The following is a 14,789-nucleotide window of genomic DNA, read 5'->3' as shown; positions in this document are numbered from 1 at the left end:
AACGGATAAAAACAACAAGGCATTGTTCAAAAGATGTCTTTTATTTACAAAACTAGCTTGCGTTAGATATCATTGAAATATGTTTTTATGCACCACTACGTCCTTACTAGAGGCCATCTGAATATCCATGTTATAGTAGAGTGAGGCCATCTGAATATCCATATTATAGTGAAATATTTTGAAAAAGAATTGCATGTTAAGATTATTTAGTGTTAGCTTATTGGAGTCGGATAAATCATCCATATATTCATCCAATTATTACATTAGAGGATATGCATTAGAGGATAAGCAGAGAATATACGAAAAAGTCTTCGATGATCAAACAATGCCTACTTGACAAAGATTAAAAAAGATGGTGATGAAATTGCAGACAAGTGGACAGCGAAGATATATATGAAAAATATATTTTACCTTAGCCAGGGGCAGCCATGGCTTTAAGATATATAGTTGGATGACATACTCAAGAAACAAAACAAATCTTCATTTACATTGTAATAACCATAAATCTTCATTTACATGGTAATAACCATAATGGATCAGCAGTTACTATAAGTTTATATTATCCTTCATTACTTCATATTTCCATCTCTTCTGGTTTGACATTAGATTGACAATGGACACATAATCTAAGGCACGATAACCTCACAAAGGTACTTTTTATAACTTCTTTTCATATAGTGATCATGAGACTCTGAAGTGCAGAACCAAACAATATCTATATTGATGGTAAAACATTTATGAACACTGAAAAAAGCCAGTGAGTGTAATTTTGCTGAAGTAACAAACATATTGCAACAAACAAAAATACAACAAAAAAGGGTTGGATCTCCTCTCCAACAACACATGTTCAACTTCGAAGTACAGAATAGTAAAAAACACAGTATAGCTAGCTGGTAGTCAAAAATATGTACGAACGTGGTAAAGAGAGCCAAACACCAAACCTACAGAAGAACTAGTGTAGGGTGTTAAAGCCTTCCACAAGCACTACAAATTGTCACGTTAGGTGGTGAGAATCTGCTGCCACCTGGTCAGGTTTCCTCTTTAGTGATTTGAGATGTCATGTTGTAAAAATTGATGTCAGTTCCAGACGGACAAAGGAAGATGCATGCAGTGAATTGGTATAGAGAATCCTTCTCTGTAGCAAAGTGTGTTGATCTTCGTCCTCGGAAAAGAATTCAACCATTCTGCACACAAATCATCTTGTCAAAATCTATTACATGCTAAGTAAAAACACTTTTGCTTCCCAATAACAGGGAAATTGTAACTTGATGCACAAAATAACCCACAATGGCCAGAGCTCTAATATAAAAAATGAAATTAAAAGTTCAACACAGAATAACAAGTGAGCTACCTATTTCATTATATGATGGATAATAAGTTACTTGATTTAAATTTAACATGATTCTATTCTATGTAAAAACAGATTGGTCATACACTCAGTGTTATCAAATAGCGGCGCTACGTAGCGGATTTTTGGCAAATCACGACGCCGCTATTGCCCATTATAGCATGCTATTCCCCACTAAATAGCGGCCGAAATAGTGGATTTTTGGCTCACCGCGATAGTCCATAATCGCAATTTGACAACACTGCATACACTTAATATGCTTCTAAGCATGTAGATGTAGCTCAAAACATGTCCATATATCAGTTTAAAAGCCACTTACTAGTACAATAAGACAAGACAATTCAACACAATGCCTGGATAATATATGTCTCAACGAAAAATAGTGCTCCAACTAAATCAAACACCCCAAAGGAACACCATTCATCCTCCTTTTCCAATTCAGTGAAATCACTAGAAACACCATACATCCAACTAAATCAATCAATATTTGATTCCTCAAATCCTTGATCTCTCATAAGCATTTTTCTTATTTTAATTGAAATATAGACATCCAAACAGCAAAAGAGGCAAATCATCACAAGTCCCATGTTGATACACAATCCCCATATCTCCTAAACAAAGCAATAATCCAATCAATATAATCATAATCAAGAAAGGAAAGTACTGCATGTTGGTATTGCCAATTTTTGTTGCTACCTACCACCATATAAGAACAAGCCAGAAAAATAGAATCCACAAGATTCAAATATGAATATGAACAACACACACACATACCATCATCATCCACTCGAACTTGGTCGAACCCCACGACCCACATCCGACCCGCCACCCCTCCTCATCCTCTCGAGCCCACCCGACTTGGGTCGCCCGTTTTCCCCGAACCGACCCGGGTCTTCCTTCGGCACATACCCGGGCCGAAGGTGCGGCGGCACGAACTTGTTCGGCTTCAGAGGCTGCCGCGGAGAGGGCAACTCCCTATCCTTCTCCTGGTTCGGTACAGCAAGTGATGGGCCGCTTCCGGTTCGACCCAACGGGCGAAGCGAGATCGCGTCCGATCCCGGTTCGGGGCGGGGGTGATCCGGGGCACGTTGGATCGGGCTGGGTTGGGAAGGTGGTTGTGGCTGTGGCGGTGCAGGCGTGGTGGGGTGCGTGACGGGTTTGGGAGTGGGTCGGGTCAGGACGAGGATCCGGCCATGGGGTTTGTTGGGTGCGGAAACAGCAGAATAGGAAGCGGAAGCGTATGAAGAAGAAGGAGCAAGAGAAGGGTTCTTGGATGGGTTGGTGGTGGTGGTGGTGTTCTTGGTGGTTATGGATTTCTCGTAGATGTGGTTGAAGTTAATGGAAGCATACTTGTTGTTTTTTGCCATCCACCACTTTGCACAGAGAAAGAGAGATAGAGATTGAGAAATCAAAAATGGCTTCTACGAGATGCAGAAGAAGAGAAATGGAGTTGTGAGGAAACGTGATTCTGATTTGCTTCTTGAGGAGGAAGAAGAAGAAGAAACAAAAAACCAGAATAGAGTTTGGGCCTTTGCTGATTAGAGTGGGCTTTTGTTTGAAGAGGTCATATGTGAGCCCAACTGAAAGATTGGTGAAGGGAATGATTGGTTTTTAGGCCAAAACAATGGAGTGTGTGTTTGGATTAGCGTTAGCAGAATTGGATCTGGCCAGAATTGAATCTGGAAGAATTGGATCTGGTAAACGTGAGTTTGAGTGACGTGATTTATGTTTGGATACGTGTGTGTTTGGTTTCAAATCTGGAGAGGTCAAACGTAGATCCAGAAATCTAAAAGCAACTATTTCTTGCTTCTGCAAACGTGGATCGGGGTCAAACGTGGATCTGCAGAAGTTTTCCAAACACACACTACATTTATCAGGAATTGGATCTGATAGACTTGAATTGGATCTGTAAAAGGGTGAGGGGACAATTGGATCAGCATTGATGCTGAAGCAACAAATTGTTGTGTTAGGATGGATCCAATTCTGGGGCCAGAATTGGATCAGCATTTAGCATCCAAACATCAATGGAGATGGGAAAATCACGTTTGAGGTCTTTAAACGTGGATCAGGCCTGATCCAACGTGCATCCAAACACACCCGGAATGATTGGTTGACCAAAAAAGTTCTTACTTCTTAGTGCCTTTTCATTCATATCAAAAAATACATTCTTCACACTCCAAACAAGGTGTGGCGTGAGGCATGATGGTTAACTCGATCGCATCGTCACTTAACCCTGAGGTTGATGGTCTAATATCGTTTATGGCAATGAAGCACATTTCGTGGCCTAGTGTTTACCGTTTATTAAAGTTTTTGACTTGGTTATGTATTGAAAGTTAATAGTAACTATAGTTAGAAATATTGAGAGTTATGTGTAACCATAGTTAGATGTGTAGGGATTTTGTTGTATATATCTTGAAATCTGAGATTGAATTGAAAGAGTGGAATCATTCTTCAATTTCCATAACATAGAGTTTCAATATGGTATCAGAAGTTTCTTTTCAGCACTTTGTTTCTCTCAGTTTTTGAGCTTATTTGCGTTGAGTTTTTTCGATCCTCATCCTTGACAATTTTCCTTTTCTGGATAGTTACAATTAACTTTCAATACATAACTATGTTAAAAACTCCAATACCACTTTTTGCAAGCATTTATAATGAGTGGATTAGACATTATTGTCGGCGATGAATACTATTTTCTTAAAATATATATATATATATATTCACACTTTTGGAAACGAAGCAATAATAGTATATGAGTTGAGTGAAGAGGTATAAATTTTGATGCAAATTATAGTTAATGTGCTTCATTTTATTACTCAAATTTGGATACGGATCCTCTCCGGCTGATAGCTCTCTACATCCCCTCCAGCGGAAATTTCAGCCACACGATTCATCCATTTGTTGCATCTTAAAAATAATGCCATGACAGTTTATGGCATTTCAAAATACCATCCATGCCACATCGTACATATCTTTTTGATCCATTGATTTTGTTCAATGTCTGGGAGAAAAAAATTACAATAGGATATACTATAAAAATGAAACTCATATACTATATATTTTGCAAAAATAGTTTTATTGAAATATTGAATTTAAACCAGTAAGTACTATTATATGATACACAAATTAATTATTAAAAAATTACAATAATTTGTCGAAATTGTTTAATTTCCAGACCAACATTTAGTATATTCTATGGATATTTGTGAACGATAATAATATATATTTTATATCATAAACTATAAATACTTTATAGTATTATAATTAAACTTTTCGGTTTAAATTACAAATATACATTAAGTCCAATTTTTTTTATTTTTTTTTATTTTCTATTCTTAAAATTAAAAAATAAAAACTAAAATGAATATAGAAATTATTTCAGTAAAAGATACATGATATTAATTTTATTCAAATATTTAATTTAAATATTAATATTTAAACTAAAAAAAAGTATTTTTACAACATATATAGTTTTGCACATTTTAGTTTTTTATTTTTTATCTCCCAAACACTCGAACAAAGATAACAAATAACAAGATACTATGATAGCATTTCACACTATTATGATGATAAGGCATGGTCATGAAGTCATAAGCGTTACTGTTTTTACAATGCAATAATATGTATCTTACGGCTGAAATTTCAGATGGAGAGGCTGGAGAGGGATAATGGCTGGAGAGGATCCAGATCCTCAAATTTGACTTAGAAAGCACATGCTAACTATGGCATACAAGATTCAGAATAAAAGTCAACCATTGCAGTAGCTAGCTTGTTGTTTTGGATTTTATGATTTGTCAATTTTGCGCGACAGGTAAGATGGGAAGGGATATAGACTCATAATACTTTACAGCTAACACTAACCTAGTTGCTCTTGAATCTATATTTGATGAAGGCTTGAGAATTGGAGTAGAAGCTGACCTTATCCTTCTCATTAGTCTATATATTACTGATCTTTTTGCAGTTAGTTTATTATTTCTTCTGTAATTTAACTTGATTGGAACAGATTCAAGAAGGTGTTAGATTACTAGTTAAACCTTGGTAGGCCAGAGTCATTTGGAAACCTGTAATAATTACCCTCCTTTGTTTTCCATGGTAAGTGAAAATTTGGATGTTAAAGGAGCATTTAATTAAAGACTGACTGGGAATTTTTGGATAAACTAAGAATTTAGCCAAATTTAATTTGCTGTCTCAATCGGTGCTACCCTGTACTGGACCAACACTACTACAAAAAGTACTTTTCACATCGGGCGAAAAGTACTTTTCACATCGGGTAGACAACCGATGTAAGCAAAGGTGATGTGGTATGTCCACACCTTTTCACATCGGGTACACAGCCGATGTGAAAACTACACATTTCACATCGGTTTATGCCGCAACCGATGTTAAAAGTATGTTTAGTAATTTCTTTTTCAAATATGCACGTGTATTTCACATCGGTGGAATCAAATACCCGATGTGAAAACTACACATTTCACATCGGTTTATGCCGCAACCGATGTGAAAAGTCTGTTTAGTAATTTCTTTTTTAAATCTGTACGTGTATTTCACATCGGTGGAATCAAATACCCGATGTGAAAACTACACATTTCACATCGGTTTATTCCAAAACCGATGTGAAAAGTCTTTTTTTTTTTAAAAAAAAAAACAAAACCAGTTATGTTTGGAATCAATTAAAAAGTCATACCTAGCACATTTTCCATTCAGAAATAGCTCATATAATTAGGTCATAACTAATTTAACTTTCCAAAGTTCCAGTTACAGAAAGTGAAGTAGCACACACTGTTAACCTAACATAGAAGGAAATGAGAGAAAGTGGATGAATATTATTTTCATTAGCTAACCCTTCATTAGTACATTGCACTAACTATCTCTCAACCAGTATAACTAGCTCATTCATTACATAATGAATCTGATGCACAAAAACTGCAAGTATAGATATTAGATAAACACATACCCTTAATTTAGACTTTCTACTAAATACATGCTCCAATCTTTTTCCCCATAACGATCTTTTTCACCACCTACATATGGAAGAATATAAGAATAAAGATGAGGGAGAAATAGAGAACTAAATCAACAAACTTCAGCTTTCTCATTTATTTACATTGATCCATTGCAAACTTAACTTTTCTACATAGATGCAGGTTAAACAATTGAAAATTAAAAACAGGAGTTAAATCAGATGGCTAAAAGAGAATAAAAAATTGAAAAGCAAGAAGCAGCTAACACTGAAATTGTTAAATGACAGAAAAATGAAAAGCCAAATACAAAATGATGTAGGTAAACAGTTAAGGAGTGAGGGATGTGAATTTCTAAAATGACAATTGAGGCCTGCAACAATAAAAAAACTCAGATCATGCTTTTATGGACATGGATGAGGCTCTGTGAATTTTATGAGCAAACGATGATTATGAAACTTTGGTAATCAGAATTAGCAGCATGAAGGAGTGCTTGTTTTTGCAAATAAAAAAAAAAAGAGAAAAGATTTGGGTAAATGTGAGACCTCATAAAATAATCTGGCCAGAGACAGTCACCGATGTGGGAGAGGAATCAATATCAATATAGCTAAACGAGTGGCAGTAGAAATAGCTAAACGAATTCCATCAAGTCCAGCTGCAATAGTACTGATAACATAATTTCTATACAAAGAATGCTAAAATTCATGTATCAACTCTCAATTACCAGTGTCTTTGTGAGCATGATTACGAGAAAAAGCTTGAGCATCTCTCAGGCTTCCTATAATCTCCACATCAATGGGTTCTCCAAAGGTTTCTTTTTAAGCCAACGGGTGAGTATATCACATAAACGCTTGAGTATCTTTCAGGCTTCCTAACAGGCAAGCACAACATACACATTACTCTTCTTAACTTTATCAACAAGTATCAAGTACTATATAGAATCAAATATACAGATACATGTCTCAGAAAAGCATAGGGATGCCTTTACACCAGCCTACCCTTCCAGCAACAAATCCAGAATTTGTTCAGATCATACACATGTTTTCCAGCTAAATGAAACTAGCCATGATTCTTAACAGTTCTAGAAATAACTCTCACACACAACTCTTTTCAAATAACCACCACTTTTATCTCTCTTCAAAAAATCATTCTCTAGCTAGGAAAAAAGCAAGGAATTCAAAATGAGCAGTTAAACAAACAAGCAAATTAGAAATTAAGATCACTGAAAATGAATATTACTATCTATCATATATTACAATCTTTACAGAAATCATCAATGAACTTAAAAGGTGATAAAAAAGTACCTTCTTTATTAATGCGGTCCCCTTCTCACTAACATAAATACCATCAAGAAACTTCCTGATATCCTTGTTCTTAACATGGCATTTATGTAACAAAAACAACAAAATAACCAAAATTAAAATCCAAGCAAGACAAAAATTAGACAACAACAAAGTCAGGCATTAGCATGTATCCATAGAATGAAAAAAAACTGTACCTGATTGATAAGGGCACATGACCTAGAAACAAGCTCAATGTCATTTCCATCGAAAACCAACTCATCCTTCACCTTCTCAGATTGCACAATGGAAACTCCATCAAGCATATCCACTTTCCTCACCTAATCGCACAATGACAAAATCCATAGTTCAATTAATCAACAAGAAAAATCAGACTTGAATTACCCAACTAAACGAACAAACGAATGCAAAATTAAATTACTTGAAAAAAAGCACATTATTGACACAAATACACAGTTCAAAGTTAATAAAAAATAAAAAATGATCAGCACTTAACCAGTTAAACAAGCAAGCAAATGAGAAACTAAGATGACTGAAAATGAACATTGTTATCTGACCCATATACCAATCTTAACGGAAATCATCAAAGGAGTTGAACATAGGGTTTAGGGTGAACGAAAAGTAGAAAGCTATGGATCTTGATGCCCTTGTTGTGATTAGTGATGCTAGCATTGATGGGAAAATGGGCATAGATGAGCCTCATCTTGTGGGTACCGAACCAGGCCTCGATCTTGAGCTTCTTCTTGCCGTTCTCATCGGTGATGAGCTGGAAATCCCCACGAGGGCCTTCAACCTTGATGCTCACGCCGTCGGGGATGTCCATGGTCTCTGATGAAAAGATCTTCTTCATTCTCTGATGAAAGGATTTCAAACATAAGGCCAAAATGAAACAGCACAGGTACAAATTGAACTATTATGACTCAGCAGTTTTACCCTACACTAAGTTGTCGAATAATGATTATATTACTATGTATTGCAATCACATGGACATTAAAACACTGAATCGTTCCAATCAACTTCAGCAGGTGTAGCAATGGAAGCCATGGCCTGCAAAATCACCGCATACCCATTACACGCAACACACATAAACAACAAAAGGGAATCGATTTTGCGAGGTGAATGGGAAAAGGGTATTGTTGGATTGAATGAAAGGTACCTTTTGAACGCGAGTGGAATCGACCTGGCGATCCTCGACGCCCTCAGTGAGCTTGTCGAAGGCTTTGCTCTGTTGTTGCATGTCCTTGGAATCCAGCATCATCTCCACTCCTTCTTCTGCTCCCTCCATTCTTCTTCTCTTTCGCTCGCTTCCACCACCACTGTGAACAAGATGCCCTAGCTTCTATAGCCCCAGATCCTCGACGCGGTCAGTGAGCTCTTGACAAACCTTTGAAATTGTTGAGCGAAGGAGAGACGGTCGACGGCGGAGAGGAGGGAGAAGAGGGGTTTGGATTAGGGCAGCAACCCTCTGAATCAGAACTCGTTCGCGTCATCGGTGCCGGTGTGGCCAACGATCGCGGGCCACTCGGGCGGATTAGGCGAGGATTAGAGGAGGATTCATGGGAAGGCGAGGACGACGGCGATGGAGAGCTTCAGAGAATCGGTGGTCTGAAAGTGAGGCCGTGGAAGGAAGGAAGGAGAGCTTCAGAGAATTGGTGTTTAGGTCGTGAAAGCAAATTAGGGATTCAGTGTTTGTTTGTGAATTTGTGATATCTTGAAAGACTTTTCCCAACGGTTATACTACCACTGATGTTAAATATATTTCATCAAAATTTCAAAAATGTCACCGTGTTTAGCTTTCACATCGGTTATTATATTCACCGTTGTAAAAAAGTCTTTACTAATTATTTTCCACATCAGACATATTCCCAACTGATGTGAAAACTATCATAAAAATTCACTATAATTTCAATATTGCCACCGCGTTATCTTTCACATCAGATATTTCTTCCACCGTTGTGAAAACCCTGATGTGAAAAGTCCTTTTTCTAGTAGTGCAAGTTCATTATAATGGCAATTGGTGGAACATACTAATTCCTTCATAATGCAATAGTTTATAGTAATTCTGACAGTTCAATGATACTACAGAGTACAGAACATATATAATGCAAATTAAATCATTATATGATCAAACTTGATTATTTAGTGGTTAATGGCATCCCGCATATGCCAAGTTTACATTGTCCATTTCTGGTTCATTTGTTAACTAAGGGAATATAATCAAAGGTATGCAAGCCTTGAGCCAGCTCATGCCAACAAAGTCTCAACCTAACACCCTATCCAAATAAAAAACCCACTTCACTTTCTCCACAAACACACCATCCATCTCACTCCACACAAACATGGCATTCTCCAAACCTCTTGCTCTCATTCTCCTCACATTCCTCTCCCTCTTCGCTTCTAAAATCCAAGCCCAAGCCCCGGCACCGGCTCCCTCCGGCCCGGTGAACTTAACCGCAATCCTCGAAAAAGCCGGGCAATACACCACCCTCATCCGCCTCCTCAAGGAATCCCAACAACTCACCCAAATTGAGAGCCAACTCAACTCCACCACCCAAGGCTTCACCCTCTTCGCCCCGACCGACAACGCCTTCCAAAACCTCAAGTCTGGCGCCATCAATGACCTCACCGATGACCAGAAAGTGAAGCTCATTCTCTACCATGTCACGCCAAAGTACTACTCCCTCTCCGATCTCCAAACAGTGAGCAACCCCGTGAGGACACAGGCTTCTGAGAAAGAAGGCTCTTGGGGGCTTAACTTCAAGGGTCAAGGGAACCAAGTGAATGTGACCACCGGGGTGGTCACTACTTCTATCAACAACGATTTGAGGCAACAGTTCCCTCTGGCGATTTACCAAGTGGACAAGGTGTTGTTGCCATTGGAGCTTTTTGGAGCCAAGTCTCCATCTTCAGCTCCATCTCCTAAGTCATCTGAAACAACTCCCTCTGATGAGACACCGAGCTCCGGAAAGAAGGGTGGAGCTCCGTCGCCGGCGGCTAGCCAGAAGGATAATGGTGTGGCTGGGAGGAATGTGGGTTTGGGATTGGTTCTTGGGCTTGGATTCATTTGCATGGGAGCTCTCTCTTGATCTCATCATGAGAATTATAAATTTCTGTTTCATGTTGGTTGTTTCTCTTACACTTTTGTTCTTGTCTCATTTTTCCCGTACAGTCAAAGGGAATTTGGGTTGTGTTTCATACGAGCTTATTCTTTGTGTTTCATTACATTATGAAATCTCGTGTTATAAGGAGTTTCAATTACCTCACACTTCCAATTTCTCTTCGATTTCATTTCTACTTATTTTTATATTTCTTTTCTTTTTCTTTTTATATCTCTTTTATTTTTGTACATCACACATTTTTCTCTTTTAAGCTTTTCGCTACCCAACTACTTTCAGGAAGTGGAGGTGAATATGAATTGTGAAGATAAAAATTTTCTTATTTTGAATCAAATGAGTTTTAAGGCACACACTCTAGAGTTCAAAACATTAACCATGACAATTGAGTTTTTGTTATGAATTACATGTGATACTAGTTATTAGTTCTCTCACACCAGAGTTTTCTTCTATTCTCTTAAAAAAAAACATTAATCGTGATTGTTTTTCATGATTGATATAAATGATCTCTTACTCCATTGTTAATAAGTGCCTGTTTGACGTTGGGATTGATGTTCCTCCTAAAAGAAGTTACAATTGGGATCGTTGGGATCCAACATGTGAATACACGCGTTTTGACCGTTCAAACACTCACCCAAACATATCTTAAGAAATTAACATTGACTTATATGGCTAGCGGTGATTTTTAAAATTACCGTAAAATAAATGTGTAATTTTTACGACAGTATGTGTAACTGTTCAAAACCGCTAAAAATATTTTTATCTCTTTTTTTGTATACTTTGCATATTATTGCGATTTTTTACCGATACAATTTATGTATGTCAATTGATGGTCGACCTTCATGAGCTGGTCCCAATACATTTTCCATAGCTTAATTGTAATTGTGAGAGTGACACTCAAATGTCAATGATACACCTGACCAGAGCATACATAGTGCAAAACAGCATATGATCTTCACATTATTTGATTATTTTTAGTTGTGAATGGTATCCCACATGCTATCCCATACACCAGGCTGCCACCACAGTTTTACAACTGTTGTTTGTCCAAACTCTCAACTTGTACATCGACTATAGTATAAAATATTTTCTCCAACGCCCCTCTGGCATCATCATCACATATGTAACAAAGAAGTATTAATCTCTATGGCTCTTTAATTTCAATATATTACTCACTTAAAAAAAACAAAGAAGCACATAAAATTCCGGTAAAAAAAAAAGCACATAAAAGAACATAATGTATGTTATATAAATTAAAGGGCTTAATTCCACTTTTCGTCCCTGATGTATCACGATTGTGCGATTTGGGTCCCCTTATTTTAAAACGAGCAATTTCCACCCCACATGTTTTTACCGTCAACACTTTTAGTCCTTCTATCAATATTCCATCTAAATTGGATGATGTGGACTTCATTGATTGACATGACACCCAAAACATAGATCCACATACATAATTATTATCCAAATCACTTTTGTATTTCAATTAATAAATTAAAACAAAAAAAATCTCAATCACTTCTTCAATTCTTCTTCCTCCTTTCTCAACCACCATCTTCTTCTTCCCTCTCACCGCCATCTCTCACCATCCCACTACCATCAGTCTTCTTCTTATTAGGCTAAAATCTGCTCATTCAACAACATAACCAACCCAATTAATTCATCAAAGTTTCTTTTTTAACAAAAACATAACAAGAAGAGTGTGAAATTGAGTTGGTTTTTGAGTTACTTAGCCACCCAACAACACAATCAGTTTAGTTTTTGAGTTATTTGTTTATTGTTCAGTTTCTTCCCTCACTTTTAACTCAAAAAAACCCAGAAATCAAACCTCAGCCAAAAGCTTAAACACACAATTACTTTGCTTATTGTTCTGTTTTCTTCGCCTCCATCGATCTGCAAAACGCTGGGTCGCGGCCATACTCGGTGGCACAAGGTGGTTTGACTCGCGGTGTGAGGTGAGGAATTGAGGGGTTGTTGAGGGTCATTGAGATCGGAGCAAGTTGGGGATGAGGCTATGAAGGTGGAGGATGAGGGATTGTTGTGGTCTAGTTCGCCGTTTGGAGGGTTGGAGGGAGGGAGCATGGTGGCCGGAGGGGACGTTGTGGTGGTGGCATGCGAGTGGGGGGCTGGAGGTTGAAGATGGTGGTGGGGGCTGAAAGTTGAAGATGATAGGAATCAGGGTTTGGGGATTTTGTTTTTAATTTTTTTTGGGGTTATAATGTATTATTTGTAAAATAAAAATGATGTGTATACTAATTATCTACTTGGAATTTTTTGTTTGGTGCCAGCTAATTTAATAAAGTTCAAATCACTCATTTCTGTCAAATTTTGGACGGAACAATAACAGAAGGACCAAAATTGTTGACGGTAAAAACATGTGGGATGCAAATCGCTCGTTTTAAAATAAGGGGACCAAAATCGCACAATAGTGATAGATCAGGGGCGAAAAGTGCAATTAAGCCAAATTAAAGAAGCACGAACTTTATTTTTTTAACAGCAAAAATACTTTTTTAGATATCATGACAACAACCTGTGAAGGAAGATTAGAAACTAGATACCGCTCAAAGATACAAGAGCCCCAAACCATATTAGCACAAACAGATCACAAATTATAAAATCAAACCAATATAATCACACACAAAAAACTTCGTTCACGTAGGATAATTCAAGTGATAGGAGTTAGGATATATGAGTTGGGTAGAGGGAAGTTTCGATTCCTGACAAGTGCAATTTATCTTTCCGATATACCAAAAAAAAAACTCACAATCGTTTTTAATATTTAATATATTTGTCAAAATTTCCACTCACGCCATCCCTTAACATAGGAAGACTTAATGAAGGGATCATTTTCATATATTTCCATCAATAATCTCTGACATCTTTAGGAACAAATTTCTATTCATTCACATCTATTTTACACACAGAGTAAAAAAGAATTGTTAGTAAGATTTTATTTCACACTCCCTTTTTAACACTTTCTATAATTGATTAAAATTCATCTATGATAGATATATAAAGAATGTTTCTGAGAGATCCATTCGAAAAAACATAAGATTAGTTGAATTAATGAACCCCACAAACAAAGAGTGTGACTTTGGTCTCTGGGTTTTTGACATTTAATTATGTTATAAAAAAGGTGATTAGGCAAACAAAAGTCCACCCAAGCCTATGACACATCATACATGACCTCCTAATCGCGCTCACCTTGCCCTAACCCCAACCCCAAACCCAACTCGATCATGCTTCATTTCTTCTTCCACACCCAACATCTCCTATAAATATGGTGTTATTTAATGTTAAAGTAAAATTAGAGTTGTTGTGGACATTGTTAATTTCAAACGTGATATCCAAGACTTGTGAGGAGTTCGACTAGTAAAAGTGTATTGTTCCATGGCCAAGTCCCAATAAATCGAAGAGGTCCAATTTTATAAACGACCAAACTTAGTTGGTCGAACTGATTTTTCTTCTTGAACTGATCACACTTGCATTGCTTTCGTAGCATATGTGGTGAACCACAATATCATTAGAGATAATTCTTAGGTTACCTTAATGAGACTATCTTGCCCTAAACCCACAAAACCTATCAAATGTGCACAATCATAGGGTCACTCTACTAGTTTAGTTGTCAAATTTAGTGTTAAAATGTCATTTACAAAATATTTTAAATGCCGCTCTCCAACGTTCTCTACTAGCAATTCCAACATTCTTCATTGATTCATATGGAATTTAGCTATTCAATTCTTCCATCTGTTCTAAAACTATTGACGTTATAACTTTTTATGTTTTTTCCAAAACTATTATTTTACAATTCCAAAGTATTTTATCTCATTTTCTTCCATTCATGCCCTCATTTAATATTATATCTTTCAACTATCACCTTATATTTTCACCTATCACAATTCTCACCAATTAGATGACCGATACTTATGATTTTTTCTCTTTAATATAACTCAACATTTGGTAAGGGTGTTTCAGTCAAATTATAACATCAATAAATGAAGTCTTAAATTATGTGCATAAAGGGGTGGAAATAAGCCAAGACAAGTTAAGTCAAGCTTTGTGTGGCCCAATCCTA

At 36.9% G+C, this 14,789-nt stretch overlaps 3 protein-coding genes across 3 annotated transcripts; 1 reads left to right on the top strand and 2 right to left on the bottom strand.

Annotated features, from left to right (window-relative positions):
• Positions 1 to 697: 697 nt before the first annotated feature.
• LOC130746842 (uncharacterized) lies at positions 698 to 2,873 on the bottom strand. The gene is made up of 2 exons (XM_057599584.1): positions 2,123 to 2,873; positions 698 to 1,184 (listed from the first exon to the last, which is right to left on the bottom strand). Exon 1 carries the CDS (start codon positions 2,713 to 2,715, stop codon positions 2,128 to 2,130), a length of 588 nt encoding a protein of 195 aa, XP_057455567.1. The 5' UTR covers positions 2,716 to 2,873; the 3' UTR covers positions 698 to 1,184; positions 2,123 to 2,127.
• Positions 2,874 to 6,009: 3,136 nt separating this feature from the next.
• Positions 6,010 to 8,521, bottom strand: LOC130742905 (60S ribosomal protein L9-like). The gene is made up of 5 exons (XM_057595007.1): positions 8,221 to 8,521; positions 7,802 to 7,924; positions 7,608 to 7,676; positions 6,300 to 6,366; positions 6,010 to 6,132 (listed from the first exon to the last, which is right to left on the bottom strand). Exons 1-4 carry the CDS (start codon positions 8,452 to 8,454, stop codon positions 6,319 to 6,321), a joined length of 474 nt encoding a protein of 157 aa, XP_057450990.1. The 5' UTR covers positions 8,455 to 8,521; the 3' UTR covers positions 6,010 to 6,132; positions 6,300 to 6,318.
• Positions 8,522 to 9,895: 1,374 nt separating this feature from the next.
• On the top strand, positions 9,896 to 10,869 carry LOC130746841 (fasciclin-like arabinogalactan protein 13). The gene has a single exon (XM_057599582.1). It carries the CDS (start codon positions 9,944 to 9,946, stop codon positions 10,688 to 10,690), a length of 747 nt encoding a protein of 248 aa, XP_057455565.1. The 5' UTR covers positions 9,896 to 9,943; the 3' UTR covers positions 10,691 to 10,869.
• The last annotated feature ends 3,920 nt before the right edge of the window (positions 10,870 to 14,789 follow it).

The sequence above is a fragment of the Lotus japonicus genome, chromosome 3 (genome assembly GCF_012489685.1).
Source record: "Lotus japonicus ecotype B-129 chromosome 3, LjGifu_v1.2".
NCBI classification, from domain to species: Eukaryota; Viridiplantae; Streptophyta; class Magnoliopsida; order Fabales; family Fabaceae; genus Lotus; species Lotus japonicus.
Note: the sequence above shows the minus strand (reverse complement) of the source record. Positions and strands in the feature narration are given on the sequence as shown.